This window comes from Marmota monax, unplaced genomic scaffold (assembly GCF_021218885.2).
Source record: "Marmota monax isolate L192 unplaced genomic scaffold, Marmota_monax_Labrador192_F-V1.1 WCK01_AAM20220418_F8-fsc00022, whole genome shotgun sequence".
Lineage (NCBI taxonomy): Eukaryota > Metazoa > Chordata > Mammalia > Rodentia > Sciuridae > Marmota > Marmota monax.
The window spans coordinates 6,547,901-6,568,757 of record NW_026695215.1 but is presented as its reverse complement, the minus strand read 5'-3'; the positions used below and the strand labels follow the sequence as shown (position 1 = coordinate 6,568,757).

General features: G+C 40.2%; 1 protein-coding gene across 1 annotated transcript in view; it reads right to left on the bottom strand.

Moving 5' to 3' along the window:
• Nucleotides 1–20,857, bottom strand: part of Rsrc1 (arginine and serine rich coiled-coil 1) — a 393,370-nt gene that overhangs the window by 61,503 nt on the left and 311,010 nt on the right. The window contains exon 7 of the mRNA XM_046431492.1: nt 8,986–9,054. Coding sequence (XP_046287448.1) covers nt 8,986–9,054 — 69 coding nt within the window. The remainder of the gene's footprint in view (nt 1–8,985; nt 9,055–20,857) is intronic.

Genomic DNA, 20,857 nt, shown 5'->3' with positions numbered 1-20,857 from the left:
GTTGCTTCTTTTGCTAAGAAGAAACTTTTTAGTTTGAATCCATCCCATTTATTGATTCTTGGTTTTAATTCTTGTGCTACTGGAGTCTTATTAAGGAAGATGGGGCTTAATCCCACATGATGGAGATTAGGGCCTACTTTTTCTTCTATTAGACACAGAATCTCTAGTTTAATTCCTAGGTCCTTGATCTACTTTTGAGTTTTGTGCATGGTGAGAGATAAGGGTTTAATTTAATTTTGTTGCATATGGATTTCCAGTTTTCCCAGCACTATTTGTTGAAGAGGCTATCTTTTCTCTAATGCATGTTTTTGGCACCTTTGTCTAATATAAGATAATTGTAATTTTGTGGGTTAGTCTCTGTTTCCTCTATTCTGTACCATTGGTCTACCAGTCTGTTTTGGTACCAATACAATGCTGTTTTTGTTACTATTTCTCTATAGTATAGTTCATGGTCTGGTATAGTGATGCCACCTGTTTTACTCTTCCTGCTAAGGGATTGCAGTTGGAGTAATTTTTATTTTTTATTTTATCATTGATTTCAAATTTCATTCCATTATGATCTAATAAAATTAGCTATTCTGAGTCTCTTATTTTTCCAGATGAATTTCATGAGGAATGCTGCTGGGGGAGATGTTGAGAGCCACAGCTGAAGGGGCCCCAGCAAACTTCCAGCTGCCAGCTGATGATTGGCTCACAGCGGCCCCAGCAAACTTCTAGCTGCCAACTGATTGGCTCCTCTGCGGTGATGCTCATTGGGCTGTTTCCCAGCCCTTTCAGACTACGGAGCTGCTCATTGGGGGACTTTTTTTGGCTCTGCCCACACGACCCAGCCAATCAGCCTCAAGAGCAGGAGGAGTAGGGGAGGTTGAGAGGCTTGTGGGAAGCCGGTGGTGGCAGTTGGGCTCTGAGGGTTTTTCCTGAAGAGCTGTGTGGTGCGGTGTGTGTGTTCTAAAAATAAAGTTCGTTTCTTTTGACAAGTGGCTCCTGAATTGTGCCCAGCCAGACTGCGGCAAATGCTATCGGGATTTTGATCAGAATTGCATTAAATCTGTAGAGTGCTTTTGGTAATATGGTCATTTTGAAAATATTAATTCTGCCTATTCAAGAGCAAGGTAGATCTTTTCAATCTTATAAGGTCTTCTTTGATTTCCTTTCTTTAGGGTCCTGTAGTTTTCATTGTATAGATCTTTCATCTCTTTCATTAAGTTGATTCCCAAGTTTTTGTTTTTTTTTTTTTTGAGGCTATTGTAAATGGGGTAGTTTTCCTCATTTCCTTCTCAGAGGATTTGTCACTGATATACAGAAATGCTTTTGATTTATGGGTGTTGATTTTATATCCTGCTACTTTGCTGAATTAATTTACTAGTTCTAGAAGTTTTCTGGTGGAGCTTTTTGGCTCTTCTAGGTATAAAATCATATCGTAACAAGTAGTGCTAATTTAAGTTCTTCTTTTCCTCAGGAAATAGAAAAAGAGGGAGCACTTTCAAACTCATTCTATGAGGCCAATATCACCCAGATCCCAAAATCATGGAAAGACACATCAAAGAAAGAAAACTTTAGACCAATATTTCTAATGAACATAGATGCAAAAATCCTCAATAAAATTCTGGCAAATCGAATACAGAAACATATCGAAAAGATTGTGCACCACGATCAAGTGGGAGTCATCCCAGGGATGCAAGGTTGGTTCAACATATGGAAATCAATAAATGTAATTCATCACATTAATAGACTTAAAGATAAGAATCATATGATCATCTCAACAGATGCAGAAAAAGCATTTAACAAAATACAGCACCCTTTTATGTTCAAAACACTAGAAAAACTAGGGATAACAGGAACATATCTAAACATCGTAAAGGCTATCTACGCTAAGCCTCAGGCCAACATCATTCTAAATGGAGAAAAATTAAAGGCATTCCCTCTAAAAACTGGAACAAGATAGGGATGCCCTCTTTCACCACTTCTGTTTAACATAGTTCTTGAAACCCTGGCCAGAGCATATAGACAGACAAAAGAAATTAAATGAATATTCATTTTTAAGTGTTAAAGAATACAAGGGGCTTGGGTTGTAGTTCTGTAGTACAGCACTTGCCTAGCACATGTGAGGTACTGGGTTGAATCCTCAGCACCACATAACAGTAAATAAACAAAATAAAGGTATTGCCTCCATCTACAACTAAAACACACACACACATATAAAGAAAGAATATAAGAGTATCTTATATTTTTATACTAAAATATTAGGGATGCTATGAAGGTAAAAATTAGTATAATTTTATGAAGGAAAAAAGTATGGCAGAGTACTTTATAATAGGTATTACCTGCTAGGAACTATTTGAAGTGATTTACATATATTAACTCTGGTGAGTTGATAATTTCCATAGCTTCATCACACAAATAAAGAAATTGAGTACATAGCTAGTGACAAACAAATTTAGAAAATCTGGTTCTTGAAAAATATTCTTAGTAACTATGCCAGTCTTCTTTAAAAATAACTGCATCTGAATCAAAAAGCAGGAGAGTACTCACTAATGAGTGTTCTTATGTCAGGATTATAGAATCAAGATAATGCTGCTTAACTGAGAAAATAAACCCACAAATTTTAAAGGTAAAATTGTACAGGTTTTAAAATTTGAGTTACTTAGAACTAACTTGAAAAATTATAATGTGTATTCGTAGAAAGTAATTTTTTCTCAGAGGAATAGTATGATCAAACAGAGCTGCTTCTTTGCTAGTACTTAACTGCTGCCATAAGAACACAGAAAACTTGGTAAGTGAAATGAATTTCATCCTAATGTTGGAAAGAAAAAGAGGATAAAGAACTTAGAATTTCAATGAATTCAATTCATCTAATTTTTTAAAAAAAAGATATCTTGTTATCTTGTAAACTTAGATCTAATTTAGTAATCTCCAAACATTTAATTCACAACTATGTATTGTCCTGTACTGTCTGCTACCACCTCCAGTTCCTTAGTCATGCCTGCCTAAGTTAAGTACAGGTTCCATAGAGCAAGAATGAGTCATGTCTTTCAGGTCAGCAAAGATATGTACTATGTAAGGTATACAAAAACTGTGCTAAAATGAAAAAGACGATCAAAAACAGGGCAATAACCAATACCTTACAGAGCACATGAGACAGCCTTATTTTGCTGTTATCACAACTGTATCATAAGGTAAATGGGTTGTTATCACTCATCTGCTTCCATGTGCATTTTCTGTCCACCAAGCCAAGATCGCGGGCCTGGGAGCCCCTGGCTGCAGCTGGAGAGAGCGGGGGCTGCCTGCACTGAGCACCAGGGTTCATTGGGCTGCCCTGCTTCCCTGGGGGCACATGGTGTGTGCATTGAAGTGTATGTCAGCTTCCACATCTTTAATTTATGTTGGAAATATCGGGTTGAATGGAAAGCCTGCAGCTTCGAGTTGGTCTTAAATTTGTTCGTAGAGAACAGAAAATATTTAAATTTAAGGAATAAATGTAGTTGGCCACTAGAGGCCCAACAATGGTTAAATAAATGCCAGTATGTCTGCATTTCATGTACAAGAACATCTTAACTGAAAATAAGCAAAATGGGATCTAAACTGGCTTCCAGATCCATAAGAGTATAGCTGAACATCAGTACTGAATCATTTTTGTTAAAAAACTAAAACAAACTAAAACAAAAATCAACTAAAACTAGTAAACATAAATAAATAAATAAATAAATAAATAAATAAATAAGCACATATTTCATTGAAGCATCAGAACTGAGGACAAATAGGTGCTGCTCCATAATATGACACAGATAGGAGGATATACAAGGTGGAAGTTAAAATATTTAGCAATCAGCTCTCATAGACATGGAACCAAAGGGACCATGCAGGACAAACAACTGCAGAGGGAAATAAGGCAGATGGTGGGATAAATGCCTGAGTGTTCTTGAGTGGTTTTTGACTAAAAGAACTGGAGGGAAAATATGTCATAAAGGGATGCAAACAAGCTAAGAAAATTAATTTGCTTGATTAATTTTCTTCTAAGAAGATAGTACTCTCACATAAGAGCTGATATACTAGAAGACTGCAGACATTAAAAAATACTACATTATGAAAGATGTGGAATTATCATACCTGATACATAGGAAATACTGATTTTTTTTTCTTTTTTAAAATATATTTTTAGTTGTAAATGGACACAATATCTTTATTTATTTTTATGTGATACTGAGGATCAAACCCAGTACCTCAGATATGTGAGGCAAGTGCTCTGCCACTGAGCCACAACCCCAGCCCTGGAAACACTAATTTTCTGAAGACATATTTTATTTAAATCTTGCAATGGAATCACCTAATAAAGTCAAAGTTGGAGGTGGGGACATTCTGCTGGTACTTAATATCTAAGAAAGCAATGCTGCATGACAAGGGGTAGCCAGTTCAGGACAAGAGCTAGAGAAGGCTATCTTTAATCTCTGACCATATACCAGCATGCCTGTGGAATAAACAGTGACTCCTGAATGACCCCATGTGCCTGTAACTTCTCCCTCTTAACTTCACTCTGACCTTTGCATAAAGAACCCCAGAAGAAACCCAGGATGCATAAGAATTCCAAGCATTCATCTTGTTCTCTGGGTGTTTGGTGTTAGGGAAAAGTTCACACTCTGTGAGTGGCATGAACCAAAAGGCACCAAGAGGGGATGGGCAAGGTCTTAGGGAATGGGCCCTGAGAAATCAGATGCTTAGATCTGGTGAAGCCAGGAAGAAAAGAGGAAAAGAAGAGGGAGGGAGGGAGGAGAGAAGGAGGAAGAAAAGGAAGGAAAGAAGAAAGGAATGAAAGAAAGGAGGGAGGGAAGAAGGGAGAGAGGAAGAAATTAAGACTGATCTGTTTTACTTCTTGTCAATCAGTTGTGGCAAAGAGTTGATGAATTTCAACTTAAACAAATGAGACTTGGGTATTCTCTAAGCCTTAATTTGGACTGCCTCTTGTTATGTTCACATTTCCACTGTCCACCATTTTCATGAATAATTTAGAATGGGCTGCCTAGCGCTTTTGGAAACAAAAATATTTGAAATAAAAAAATTAACAGATGGATGGAGCTATTTGAATAAACACAAGGGGGAAAAGAATTCAAAAGCTACTGTATTTATACCACAAATAAGAAATTCATATTAGAAAGAAGTTAAATACAAGGAAAGACTATTATGTTATACACAGATTTAAAACAAACTTAGCACCCTTCAAAGCATACTAAATTATATAAAAATAGCATCAAGAAAACCTAAGCAGTTATGCTAAAGCATTCCGTAATGGAGAAAGAAATCAAGAGGATAGATGTTGAGACAATTTTAATTATTTATTTTAAAAATGTAGTTAGAATATTTTCAAACATACACAAAGAAAACGAGAAAGCCAAACTCAAATATTAGATCAAAGAATAAGAAAGAAAACAGAACTCTAATATTATTTACTTTTCCTAAACTCTAATCTAGAATTAAAAAGAAAAGCATTTCCATTTAAAAATGAAAAGTATAAACCTCAACTTTAAATACTTAGTTTACTCTTTACTAAAAGGTATCCTTTATGTAACTCAACTAAAGTAATCAGAGCAACTGGTTCAAGAAAGAGGGCTGGCTCTTCACCAAACCTCAAGTGGTCTTCAATCAGTGGAAGTCAGTTGAGCTCCCCAGGACCACAAGGAGCACTCTAACTGGGCCTGACACTTACAGGGTGGAAGGAGAATCAGGTGCCTGCAGTTGGTGAGTACTTGACTCCCATCCTGGACACAATACTTGCAAACATAATTATGATATTGACTTAAGAATACTCAAAGGAAAGAACTGCATAAAAGAATGAATTTATATTTTGCTGTGCTAAAACAATAGTGTTTTTGAGATAACAGGGCCTGGATAAAAGGAGCCAGATAGACAGCATTTGTCTACATTTGAACAATGCTTTCAACCCTGTGCTGCATATCAGCATGCTGAGAAATCAAGAGATAAATTGTATAAATGATGTGACAGAGCAAATTACTAGTGGTTTTTAAATTGGAAATAAAGGATTATTATTCTTCTAAATACAGAAGTACATACACATACTGATATATCTCAAGTTTCAATTTGCAGCTACGCTAATTATATGAAATAAAATAAATGTAGCTCATACATTAATCACTTTCAGGAAAATGCTAATTTGATAACATTCAAGTATTCAGATAATCCATTAAAATCTTTTTAGAAGCAAACAGCAACAACAAATACTCTATCAAATGATTTACTTTTTCTTAAAAATAATAAGCAAAGGAAACCTCAAGAATGAAAAACATACCTTTCATCTTTTGAAATTAGTGCCGTGTAGGTTATTTAAGCAGTAGAATTTTTCCCCAACATTTGCAGTACTAATTTTCATTTTTTCTTTTGGCAGGTGGTGTTGCAGAGAAAAGTCAGCGAGTTCAGGTAAAAATAAATCCCCATTAGCAAATATTGGAGTACTTTGACCCTTCTGGTTTCATCTGCATGGCTGTCAATCCCCTGAACCACCACTTAGTAGGCAAGGTCTTGCCTTAGAGAAGGAACATGATGTCACTGGCTCATACTTTCAAGCAGATCACCTAAAATCCACTCTAAGCTCAAGGTGCGCCACTTAAGCATGGATTTAAAAGAATAAAGAGAAATTGGCTCTTCATTTATTCATTCATTCCTGTAACAATTCAAGAAACTTGAGTTTCTATTCCATGTTAAACATTGTGGGCACTAGGTCTTCTATAATCCTGGAATTTATACTCTAGTTAGGACAACAGACTTAGATACTAATTAAAACAGCTATGAATATAGGGATATACTTCTTCGACTATTCTCAGGTACTAAATTAAGTTCTCAGGTACTGAATGTATATTACATACTAAGTACAAAGATGATTTGACTTGGTTAAAAAAGCTAAATTAAAGAGTACTTTTAAAAGAATCACAAGGTAATGTTCAAGTATATGTAGTTACTTAAATTCTTAACAAAGTATCTTCTTAAAAATACTTTGAACTAATTTAATGAAAAAAACTATTAAAATGTCAATTGTCAACATATAAATGTAGGATTCTAAAGTATTTTAGAAAACGTCTTTCACTAGGACATTATACATTTTCATAATAATAAATCACCTAGAATTTTTGAAATCTGTGGCTACTATCAGTGCCCTTCTTTTTATAAAAACAGCATCAAGATGATTCTATGTAAGATATGCACTAATGGGATGAGATTAGTAATACTGCAACATCTTTTTTCTTTTTTGGGTCCCGGGGATTGAATCCAGGAGCACTTAACCACTGAGCCACATCCTCAGCCTGCTTCTTTTAAAATTTTGAGACAGGGTTTTGCTAAGTTGTTTAGGGCCTCACTAAATTGCTGAGGCTGGCTTTGAATGTGTGATCCTCCTGCCTCAGCCTCCCAAAGCTGCGAGGATTATTATAGGTGTGTGCCACCATGCCCAGCCAAAAGTCATAATTTTGGGTAATAAATAACACCCTCATTTTTAAGTTTACACCATCTGAGCCATTGCTGGGTTAACCTTGAGCTTGCAGTGGATTCTAGATGATCTTTTTGAAGGTTTAAGTCAATATCATCATGTCCCTCCTCTAAAGCAGGACCTTGCCCATTAAACTTGCAACATACTTTCACTGTTGGTTGATAGTAGTACTACTCTTGTGATCTGCAGTACCCTGGTGTTTTACAAGGGCCATTATGTTATTCATGAAACACATGGATCAGAACAACCATAATGCAAAAGTACTTAAATCTGCTTAGATTACTCTGCATCTAGGATCATAGCCACTTGTCCTGCAGGCACACCGTAAGTGTAGCTGAAACAGAATAGATTTCTTAGTAATAATGCCAATACATATGTTTTAAGAAGTCAAAAGAAGAGAAATCTATTGAGGACTTTTGCCTTTGGAATTGGTTTCTTTTTTCAGTATGACATCAAATTAGTTGATCCTGGATAAGAGAATAAGCTGGGATTTATGGGGGTCAAATAAGGTAAGATCACCATACACGTTTACTGTCTACAGGCCTAAGTCCATTGCATAGTTGGAAGGCATCTACCTGTAGAGTCCTGTCACTTAGCCTTCATGGTTCTGTATGGAGTGGCTTTGGGGACTCAAGATGAATGGAATTCTAAGCCTTCACAGGCCAACACTTCAGGTGCTCCTGGATTCTCAAGTGTCTAACCAGAAGCTGAGCATGCACATTTCTTTCCTGGTTGTTTTGGTAAAACACATGTATTATTAAGGTAAAAATTCCAACTTTTAGACTTAGATAACAGCACTCAAAGCCAGCATTTTTTCATACATCAACTCCAGCCTTTAGCTTCCCAAAAGCTCAGGGAAATAGTTTTTCTGCAAAAGTAGCATGATGGCCGGTCCAAGCACATCACTGCTCTAACTTACTGAGGAGGAGCTGCCTGGGGCTCACCCTGTAATGTTGTAACAGTGTGTGTAGAGCCTCTGTGCTACATCTACAACAATCACATACAGCAAACCAAAGTAGAGACAGAGTTGATTAGGCTTACTTGCATAACACGTGGAGAGATGGCCCACATGTTATTGAGAGGAGAGAACATTTCTTAATTTGAACCATGGCTAATTTCTCCCATTTCAGATTTCATAACTCACTCTTAAAAGCGTTTTAAAGAGTTGTATTGATAAGGGCTTTTCTTCACTGCTAAATATTCCTGAAGATGTGGGTAAATTCAATTATTTCCATGACTGATTTGGATAATGTGTTGATTATAAAGATAAAAGTCAGAAGGAAAGAAAACAATATCGGCTCTACTGTGTTAATTTTATATCCTCTAAGTTCTATCATTGGATGCATAAAGGCAGTCTTATGCCAGCAAAGAGCAGCGTCCAAGGCGGAGAAGGTACTTACAGGTAAGGCCCATGCAGGGCACAGGCACAGGCTCTGCAGGGCCAGAACCATGCCATACAGGGACCCCCCAGGGAAAGCAATGAAATGGGCCTTTACCTCCCTCCTTTCTTCTCTTTGCTTCTTCCTCGTTTCTTTCTTTGGCTTTCAATGCTTCATCAGCTTTTGCTGTACCAAAAACAAAGAAATTTCTGTATTTATTTTGTGTATATTATTTATCATACATTTTTTATTTAATTATTAATTATGCACGAAAATACTGAGAAAAGGAAATAGGAATTTGTTAATTATTTCTGTGAGGTGGTCAGAAGACACATGGCAGCTAAATATCTAAAATACATCTGTACATTTTTTTATGCAGAATAAATATCCAAAATACTTATTTAGAATCTTCGAAGCTTAGTTCAAGATAATCTCTGTACAAAAAATAAAGTGAGTATAAGCACAGGCTAGGCAAAGGCCTAGGAATAGGAAGACTGCTGGTCACCATGAGTCACCTGACTTGTGTCAGACATCTGCTGTCAACTTTGGAGGAAGTCGTAAACCACCGTTTGCATTTTAAATATAAGCAGCTTGCACTGTCTGTGGAGTGGTATCAAATCAGCCAGCATATTCTTCCTCATTGCACATCAAGCTGAGGTTCTTTAGTCTTGTATGACAGTATTTGGTAGGAAGATTCTCTCCCTCTAGAAGCCTCTTCCCTTATTACTTAATCATCTACTAGTTGCTCGACTGCAGGGTTTTCAAACACTTTACTACAGATGTTAAAGAAGATTAAAAATATACAGCACAGTAACAAGGGACTATCAATATACTCTGTAAATTAATTAAATTTCTGTTCTAGCACATCATTTATTCCAAAGCATTAATGTCTCAAAGGAGCGATTCTCCTTTATTGCTGTCTCACTGCCTGATGAGTGAACTAAGTGAAAATAAGTCTCTAATAGCATTATACTTGATGAAATATTAAGTTAAAAAAGTATTGCCTCGTCAAAAAAAAAAAAAAAAAAAAAAAGAGTCAAACCATGCCAGCATTAAAGTTTGGATGAGTCTTTATCATACTGATAATGGCAATGTAAACTGTGATTTAAAAAATAAGCATGCTTGCTCTTCAGTTTGTTCTGCATATGTTTTGCTCTTCAAAATCAACACATCCTTTAAAAGTCTAAAACCTGACTTATAGGAGGAATTTAAAGAAAATATATGCCTCGTATAAAACTATTTTTCTTCAGTCTGATTTTTCTTTACTGTCAATATTAACACTTTTCTTAAAGGATAAAACTGATATGATGGTGCTATTAAGTGCTATATCCAATTACAAGGACATCTGCTTCCCTTTACAGGCTTTTATGCACATTTAGACTGCATTTAAAGTCATGAAATATTAAAACTTTTATGCCACTTTGTATCATTGCAAGAATCTATTAAATTAGATAATAAAAACAAACCACCAGTAACTCTAAAGACTTTTACTTCATTTACACTTCATTCTCCCTAGTAGAAGGACAAGGATAATAGAAATTCCATTTAAATTCAATTTTGGTTATATGTGTAATTGTAGATATACCCCTTGAGTCATGTAAAATGCTCGGCTTATGTTTCTTTCAAATTATCCCGCTCAGATTCACATTCTACTCCTTACAACCATCTTCAATATGTATTAGCAGAGCTCATTAGGCTGAAATTTAATAATGCAAACATCAGGTGGATTTCAAGAACCTCCATTAACAACGTAAGATGGATTGCTTATATATAGCTCTTGAGCCAACTGGGCACAATTTAAATTCAATAAACTAGCCTGCCTAAATCTGATTTATCTACTTCACTATGCGGGTTTGTCCTTTCTTACTGATTTGTTGCTATACGTGGACAATTCATTAGAATATTGTTTTATTTTTTAAAACTGCAAATGGCTCTGGTGCTGTGGTTAAATATTTTATGTCATTCGGAATCCCATTGTCCATTGAGATTCCCAAGTGTGTATGTGTGTATAAATAAAAAAATCTTTTGAATTATATTGAAATAACACAGGTAATAATCTTAAAAGCACACATTTGAAAATTTCATCAATAATCAATGTCCACAAAGAATCTAAATGAATTCACTTGAAGAGAATGTTTATTCAAATTGAATCATTAGGCTAAATTTCTCATTGATTATCAAGGGACTCTGAAAGAAATGCACTTCTTTTTCTTTCTAACTGCCTTATGATTAAGATTTGAAAAGAAGCAGAACTAATGGTCATTCATACATAATTTAATTTATTCTGAAAATTTCTAAACTATCTAAAAGGTGGCAATTCCATTGCACGGATATAGACTGACTCCCATTAGATGTACCATAGAACCTGGCCCCATGGAGTGCAATGGTGAGTGGTAAGATCTGTTCTTGGGGTCTACCATCTACCTTGGACTTTACAGTAGCACCTGTTCCAAAGCACATCATGTATACAACTTCTAGTTGTCTGGATTTCCCAGATTCCTTCCAGGATTTGCACCCTGCACCACTGAACCTGGATGCAATAGCCTGTGTACCCCCCAAAAAACTCATGCTAAACTTTAATCTTCATTGTGAGGTTCCAAGAGCGCGGACTAGGGGGTCCCTTGAAGAGGTGATTAGGTCACAAGGGCTGCCCTCATGACTACACGGACCTATACATGATTTTTGGATGAACAGGTGTCACTTTATAAGTGGGTCTGTTTAAAAGTCAGGTGAGGTGTCTCTTGTATGTGATGTTCTATGCTGCCTTAGAACTCTACAGAGTGACCCCACCAGCAAGAAGGCCTTCACCAGACACAGCCCCTCTATTCCGTACCTCTCAGCTTCCAGAGCCATAAGCTAAACAAATCTTTTTAAATTTTTTTGTAGTTGTAGATGGACATGATCTCTCTCTCTCTCTCTCTCTCTCTCTCTCTCTCTCGTGGTGCTGAGGATGGAACCCAGTGCCTCACACATGCAGTTATTCTACCACTGAGTCACAACCCCAGCCCTAAATAAATCTTGATTCTTTGTAAGTTAGCCAGTCTGTAGTATTCACTCACCTCAACACAAGAATGACTGATACCCCAGACCCAAGACAACCATTTCAACTCCATGCCTATAACACCCTGACTCCCCTCATGCGTTTGCAGTTTGGCCAAGCGGTTACCAATATGTCTGACCCACCCCTGTCCTTTTTTCTTTTTCCCCCTGTCTTCACTGTAGAGGTTACTAAAAAATTAGTGTATGAACAGTATAGGTTCTACCAAAACCCAGTGAGACAGAAATTGACATGGCCATCCCAGGCGGCACATCATTCATTAGTCAGCATCCACAGCAGATGTCTGTCTCTCTCTCTCTCACTGCCTATGACCCGCTATAGCTTCTCCGCTTCAAATACCAATCATCTGAAACTAGCTTCCCTGATTCCCCTGTATTTCCTCAGCCTCGCTCCTATTCACCTTCAAGCATTTATGTTCATTAGATCTCTCTGGCCTTGTTTGAAGTCTAGTCACCCATTTGTACTTTAAACTTGTTCCTTTCCAAATCCTCCAGGTCCTTTCTGCTTCCCTCTTCCTATCCTCAGAATGAAACACCTTCAAGTATTGCAAGTCCTATACTATATTCATTCTTCTTTCAACAAAGCTACTGCCTCCACCCCCCAACCATCTTTTGCCCCCACGGGTTTGCAATGGTCGCTAAAAACTCTGCAGTAGCCAAGTCTAATGCTTAGCTTAGTTTTATCCTGTTAAAGTCTCTACATTTTAAAAAGAAGCTAACCAACTGTATCTTTTAAAAAATGCTCCAATTCAGAAACTCCATTGACCTTTTCTGACTGCTCTCTCTGTTGCCCACCTTTTGATTCCTGGAGTCCTGTTCTTGGGTGTGTGTGGATGGTCTGAACAGGATCCAAGGCATTATTAGAGCTGAGTCTATCCCCAGCCTCTCTTCTAAGTACTACAACTATTCTTCCAGTCAGTTCCTGGATATCTCTACATAGATATTTCAAAGTCATATCCAGGGTTGTACTTATGAGCTTGCCCTTAAACCTGCTTCTCTTCCGTTGGTACTTCCTAGTTTCAGCAGTTACCCAATCTCTGAATTGAAAACTTGTGAAATTTTCACTCAGCTCTTGCATTACCTCTGATTCGCTGGCAGTTCCATAAGACCCTCCTCCACAGACTGTCTCTAGTGCCCTTTCCTCCTTTCCATTCTTACTGTCGATGCTCACTTTGAGGTCCTTGCCTCTTTTACTCTGAACAAGATGGGTGCTCCTACTTCATCTCTGCAATTAATCCTGTGCTTCAGTGACCTCTTCATGTTACCACTGGGTAAGAAATGGGTTCACTGTTTTGCATCCCAGAAGCAACAGAGAAAGGCTCTAAGGCACAAGTACAACCACTCTCTGCTGAAACTCCTTCTGAAGGCACCCTGTCATACACACGGCTACGTGGATCTGTGAATCTATAGATAGATCCAGAGTACTTGGCATGCCACCCACAGCATTCAGAACCTGACCTCCATGTGGTTTCCAGCTCATGCCTCAGACTAACCAGCCCCTTCCTAGCTGCAAGGACTTGGGATTGGCCTCCTGGGGATATGCTGCCTTTGTCTGCTGCTGCCTTTGTCTCTGCTCCTGCTGTGATGGCCATTCTTTTTCCATACAGAAAGCTTTAGTTGGATATCATCCCATTCTTTGAGGCCTTCTCTGATCAACACCTTTGTGCCCATCACCTGGGGGAAAGCAGAAGGGCAGGAGAATGAGGGGGTGGCAGGGTCTGACTCCTCCTCTGATCCAGGACCATTTGCAGAGTAACTGCCACCCCCCTAGTAAAGGCATCAAGCCACTTGTGAGGGCACAGCCTTATGACTGTATCACTTGCAAAGACCCCACCTTTCAACACTACCTCGAAGGGTAAGTTTCCAACACTCAACCTCTGGGGGACACATTCAAGCTGCAGTGGTGGGTCCCAAGTGGATAAGATGGTTCCTGACCTTTCTCAGGCAATATAATGAGCCCCCATAGAAGGTGCACCCTTCTGTTCCCTTCATTGAAGGGCAGGTTACCTGGGAGCAGGTACAGAACAGGTGGGGCAAAAATTGTATATTCACTTCCTCTCAAGTCTGCAGACTGCATTCTAGCTCCTTGCAGATAAGTGTGGCCATTGCCTGACTGAGAGCTGACGCAGGGTGAGCCCATGTGGGGCCCATATCCTGTTTCCACAGCCATCGTGCCTCCCATAGAGCCCTCATTCTTCATCTTACACTACTGGATGAAGCAATGACCTACAGAGGGCAAACCACAAGACTGGAGGAACCTAGGTCACTGAATTTCAATGAGAAATGGCATTTCCTTCACGAGTTGCACGTGACCTCAGCACAAAGCACATTTATAGTTTTAGGGCACTTGGGCTGCTAGCAGTCTGCTCACCTCGCCTAATTCAGCAGGTGGGCAATGAACTTTCCCAACCAACAGGCAAGAAGGACTCAGAAAGTCAGTGTAAGTGTTGTGTCACCCTCGGAAAGTAAGATTTTTCAGAAAAGAAGCCTTGGGTGACTGCTTCATTTGAACTACAGAGACCAGAAGAGCAGCTGCAGAGGTGGCCAGAGGCCATGCAGGTTACTACTGAGGGTGGGTCTTTAGCAGCACCAATCAGAGTTTGTCTTCATCCTCACTGGCTGTACTTGTAAGACTCAATGGGAACACAGCTTTTTGGATTCAGATGCCTGTTTGCTTAGGTCAGGTTTTAAGTGATTTGGGGAAGTACTTCGTGTTCCCCAGTTGAGGAAATCAAGTGGATCAAGAACTAGAGAAGAATGACAGGGTATCTGACTCATTCCTACTTCGAGAAAGGACTGTTGCAAGTATTCCAGAGAAAACCTTCTTACAAGGAAGGGTTTTAACAACTTTAATCCAGAAATTCGTTTTTAGATGTATCCAATTTCTGACACTGCACCACCACGAATGTTGAAGAATTCTTAAAAAACAGAAAGCAGAAGGGAACAGATATGTGAAAAACAATTAAAAGAACTCAGAGTCCAACCACATTCAGAGGACTATGCAGATATGAAAGAAGTTGTAGGGACACTTTAGTCCTAGAGTCAAGGATAATGAGTGCAGGTATAAGCCTGGAACACTGTTGAACTGGGATTATGACTAGACCTCTGCGCACCTCTGTAGAACGTGGTTAGGACAAAGGCAGAAGGTGTCAGGGCCAGCAAGAAAAGGGCTGGCACTGCTGATCCCTGAAAGGGGCAACAAGCTGCTGGCTGGTCCTTCTTGGAAGGAAGCTTTCTTGCCACTGACACAATCAATGGTCTAGTAAGCAGAAATGGCAGGGTTGCCATATCCTTTGATGGCACAGGAATGTAGAGGGAAGTAACAATGGGAGATGAATTCTGCAACCTGGCCATAAAAGTTATATACCTAGGATTAACATTTAAAAGCCTTTACATAACTCCTGGACTAAAAAGGAAATGTAAATAGAAATAGAAATAATTAGCTCCCAGAAACAATATGAATTTAAATAAAGTAGGATGAGGTAACTGCAAAAGACAAGAATCAGAAATTATAACATTAACCAAATCTAAAACACCCTAAAGGATTTGGTCAATAAAACCAAACATATTATTCAAAAGAATCAATAAAATAGATAAGCTTTTGGAAAGTCTGATAAAAGAAAAAAGAAGAAAGAAGACTCTCACAAACAACTAAAGAAATGGATAAAGTGCCATAACCAGAAATACAGAAGGAACTTTAAGAAGTAAATATGCTAGATGGCGGCGAGGGGAGTGCATTGCTCCCGTGTGCTGCTTCACTGTGTGGGAGTATGACAAGTCAGGACAGCTAAAGGATATCTTGTTAGGAATTTCCAGCAATAGTGGGGTGCTCCGGAACCTGGAGGAAGGATTTCCATCGCACGAGGATCGGCTACGGGGACTAAAACGTGAGAGGTTTGTCTCACGGAGGGTAATACTGCTTATTCAGCAAATCGCCCCGCGGCTAGAGTCTGCAGCGCGCGCTGGGAAACGAGGAGATAGCGACGCAGGGATACAGCGCTGCAGTTTCTGCCAGCCGTGCAAGCACCGTACTCAGGGCTGAATTCTGTGTTCGAGACGGGGGAAGGAAGCGGTCCATCTCCGTTCTCCACACCGGTCAGACCACAGAGGAGGCCAGCAGCCACCATGTTGGAAAGATGACGTCACCATCCATGTTTTCGACTGACCGCAGCTCATTCAGCCATAGAACAGGTAATTTCAGGCTGCAATTCGCATGCGGCTTGCAGAGAGATTGCTAGGGTTCAGTGCCTGGGTGCTTCTTAGAACCTGATCTTATCTGAGCGAACACCGAGCGCGGGGCGGCCGAGTTCCGGCTCCCGGAACCGTCCCGGAACCGCCCTGACCCAGGGCTGTGGAGCCTGCGGAGGCTGCTTCTTGGACCCTGCTCCTATCAGAGCATACACTAAGCACTAAGCGGCCGAATTCCGGCTCCCGGAACTGAGCCCGTGGGGACTGCTTCTTGGAGCCTACACTTATAGGAGCTTACACCGAGCACGGAGCGGCCGAGTTCCGGCTCCCGGAACTTCCCTGGCCCGGGGCTAGGAGCCCGCAGAAACTGCTTCTCGGTCCAGGTCCTGCTGAGGGCCGGTAAGGACTCACCCGTTGCTTTGGTTGCCCACCAAGGGGAACGAAATGCTGCCATTCGCATAGGATACCAACATGGCAGAGATCTGATGTCATCAGAAAGCGGCGGAGGAGACAAATTCATCAATACCAGAGGTGACATAAACAGTTGGTCTCCTGGTAGGGGGGGTGAGGCACAGACACCCGAGTCTCCTCAATTTGTTGAGGAGCCAGAGGGGAGGAGCCGGGCCGCCGCCAGCGCCCGGAGCAGGCCCAGCGGCTCGCCAGCGTGGTGACCGCGTGACCCCAATTGGAGAGGGGGCGGAGCGGAGCTGCCACCCGCACCCGCAAGGTGGGCAGACCCGCGACCCAGTGGTACATGGGCGTGGTAGGAGGGGCAGGGCAGAGCCGCCATTCGCGCTTGCAAGGTAAACAGACCTGTGACAGCATGGCGGGTCAGGCCCAGTGGCCTGCCAGTGTGGTACACACGTCACCCCAACTGGAGTAGGGGCAGAGCAGATCCTTCTCCCACGCCCGGATCAGGCCCTGCCGGTGTGGTGGTCACGTGACCCCAATTGGAGTGGGGGCGGAGCGGAACCGCCACCCGTGCCCGCAGGGTGAGCAGACCTGTGACCAACCTGCAGATCAGGCCCAGGGGTCCGCAGGCGTGGTAGGAGGGGCAGGGCAGATCCGACGCCCGCGCCTCCAAGGTAGGCAGACCTGCAACAGACCGGCGGATCAGGCCCAGGAGCCTTCCGGCGTGGTACACACACCACCCTAATTGGAGTAGGGGCAGAGCAGAGTCGCCGCCCGTGCCAGGAACAGGCCCAGCGTCCTGCAGGCAGGGTAGTCACGACACCCCAATTGGAGTAGGGGCAGAGCAGAGCCTCCACCCATGCCCGAAAGGTGGGCAGACCTGCGACAGACCAGCGGGACAGGCCCAGTGGCCTGCCGGTACGACAGACACGTCACCCCATTTGGAGTAGGGGCAGAGTAGAGCCGCCGCCCGCGCCTGCAGGGTAGGCAAACCTGCAACCGACCGGCGGATCAGGCCCGGTGGCCTGCCGGCGTGGTACACTCGTCACCCCAATTGGAGTAGGGGCAGAACAGAGCCGCCGCCAGCGCCCAGAACAGGCCCAGTGACCTGCCGGCGTGGTAGCCACGACACCCCAATTGGAATAAGGAGAGAGCAGAGCCGCCGCCCGCGCCTGCAGGAAAGATACGCAAGCAGTATGAAAAGACAAGGAAAGAAAGGACCACAAGCAATGCAGGTCAACGCAACTTTAGAAGAGGTAACAGCTGCAGCAGATGGAATGTCAGATAAAGAATTCAGGATATACATGCTTCAGATGATCTGGAGTATCAAGGAAGACATTAGACAGCAAAATCAGACAATGAAAGATCACTTCGACAATGAATTACACAAACAAATCCAGGAAGCAAAGGATCAACTATACAGGGAGATAGAGGTTATAAAAAACAAACAAACAGAAATCCTAGAAATGCAGGAAGCAATAAACCAACTTAAAAACTCAATGGAGAATACTACCAGCAGAGTAGAACACTTAGAAGATAGAACATCGGACAATGAAGACAAAGTATTTCAACTGGAAAAGAACATAGACAGCTCAGCAAGACTGTTAAGAAACCATGAGCAGAACATCCAAGAAATATGGGATAACATTAAGAGACCAAACTTAAGAGTCATTGGGATACAGGAAGGTACAGAGCTCCAAACCAAAGGAATGAGCAGTCTATTCAATGAAATAATACGAGAAAACTTCCAGAACTTGAAGAATGAGACAGAATCCCAAATCCTAGAAGCCTACAGGACGCCGAATGTGCAAAATCATAAGAGATCCACACCTAGACATATTATAATGAAGATGCCCAACATACAGAATAAGGAGAGAATTTTAAAAGCTACAAGAGAAAGGAAGCAGATTACATCTAGGGGTAAGCCAATCAGGATAACAGCTGATCTTTCAACACAGACTCTGAAAGCTAGAAGATCCTGGAATAACATATTTCAAACACTGAAAGAAAATGGGTTCCAACCAAGAATTGTGTATCCAGCGAAATTAAGCTTCAGGATGGAAGATGAAATTAAAACCTTCCACGATAAACAAAAGTTTAAAGAATTCGCAGCTAGAAAACCATCTCTTCAAAACATCCTCGCCAAAGCATTACAGGAAGAGGAAATGGAAAATAACAATGAAAACCAACAGTGGGAGGTAGGACAGTAAAGGGGGGGAAAAATAATCAAAGAGGAAAACAAACCATGTTTAGTAACAGAAATAAACAAATATGGCTGGAAGAACAACCCATATCACAATAATAAACCTAAATGTTAATGGCTTAAACTCACCAATTAAGAGACACAGGCTAGTAGAATGGATCACAAAACAAGACCCAACAATATGCTGCCTACAGGAGACGCATTTGATAGGAAAAGACATACATAGGCTGAAGGTGAAAGGTTGGGAAAAATCATATCACTCATATGGACTTCGGAAACAAGCAGGAGTGTCCATACTCATATCAAATAAAATAGATTTCAAGCCAAAGTTAATCAAAAGGGATAAAGAAGGACACTACATACTGCTTAAGGGAACCATACATCAACAAGACTTAACAATCATAAATATTTATGCCCCAAACAATGGTGCAGCTATGTTCGTCAAACAAACTCTTCTCAAGTTCAAGAGTCTAACAGACCACCATACAATAATCATGGGAGACTTCAACACACCTCTCTCGCCACTGGACAGATCTTCCAAACAAAAGTTGAATAAGGAAACTATAGAACTCAATAACACTATTAATAACCTAGACCTAATTGACATATATAGAGTATACCACCCAACATCAAGCAGTTACACTTTTTTCTCAGCAGCACATGGATCCTTCTCAAAAATAGATCATATATTATGTCACAGGGCAACTCTTAGACAATATAAAGGAGTAGAGATAATACCATGCATCTTATCTGATCATAATGGAACGAAACTGAAAATCAACGATAAAAGAAGGAAGGAAAAAGCATACATCACTTGGAGAATGAACAATAGGTTACTGAATGATCAATGGGTTATAGAAGACATCAAGGAGGAAATTAAAAAATTCTTAGAGATTAATGAAAACACAGACACAACATATCGGAATCTATGGGACACATTGAAAGCAGTTCTAAGAGGAAAATTCATTGCTTGGAGTTCATTCCTTAAAAAAAGAAAAAACCAACAAATAAATGATCTCATACTTCATCTCAAAATCCTTGAAAAAGAAGAGCAAAACAACAGGAAAAGAAGTAGAAAGCAAGAAATACTTAAAATCAGAGCTGAAATTAATGAAATCGAAACAAAAGAAACAATTGAAAAAATTGACAAAACTAAAAGTTGGTTCTTTGAAAAAATAAACAAAATCGACAGACCCTTAGCGATGCTAGCGAAGAGAAGAAGAGAGAGAACTCAAATTACTAGCATACAGGATGAAAAAGGCAATATCACAACAGACACTTCAGAAATACAGAAGATAATCAAAAACTATTTTGAATCCTTATACTCCAATAAATTAGAAGATAGTGAAGGCATAGATAAATTTCTTAAGTCATATGATCTGCCCAGATTGAGTCAGGAGGATATAGAAAACCTAAACAGACCAATATCAATTGAGGAAATAGAAGAAACCATCAAAAGACTACCAACTAAGAAAAGCCCAGGACCGGATGGGTATACAGCAGAATTTTACAAAACCTTTAAAGAAGAACTAATACCAATACTTTTCAAGCTACTTCAGGAAATAGAAAAGGAGGGAGAACGTCCAAATTCATTCTATGAGGCCAACATCACCCTGATACCTAAGCCAGACAAAAGACACTTCAAAGAAAGAAAACTACAGACCAATATCTCTAATGATCCTAGATGAAAAAATCCTCAATAAAATTCTGGTGAATCGGATACAAAAACATATCAAAAAAATTGTACACCATGATCAAGTAGGATTCATCCCTGGGATGCAAGGCTGGTTCAATATACGGAAATCAATAAATGTTATTCACCACATCAATAGACTTAAAAATAAGAACCATATGATCATCTCGATAGATGCGGAAAAACCATTCGACAAAGTACAGTATCCCTTTATGTTCAAAACTCTAGAAAAACTAGGGATAACAGGAACATACCTCAATATTGTAAAAGCAATCTATGCTAAGCCTCAGGCTAGCATCATTCTGAATGGAGAAAAACTGAAGGCATTCCCTCTAAAATCTGGAACAAGACAGGGATGCCCTCTCTCTTCACTTCTGTTCAACACAGTTCTTGAAACACTGGCCAGAGCAATTAGACAGACGAAAGAAATTAAAGGC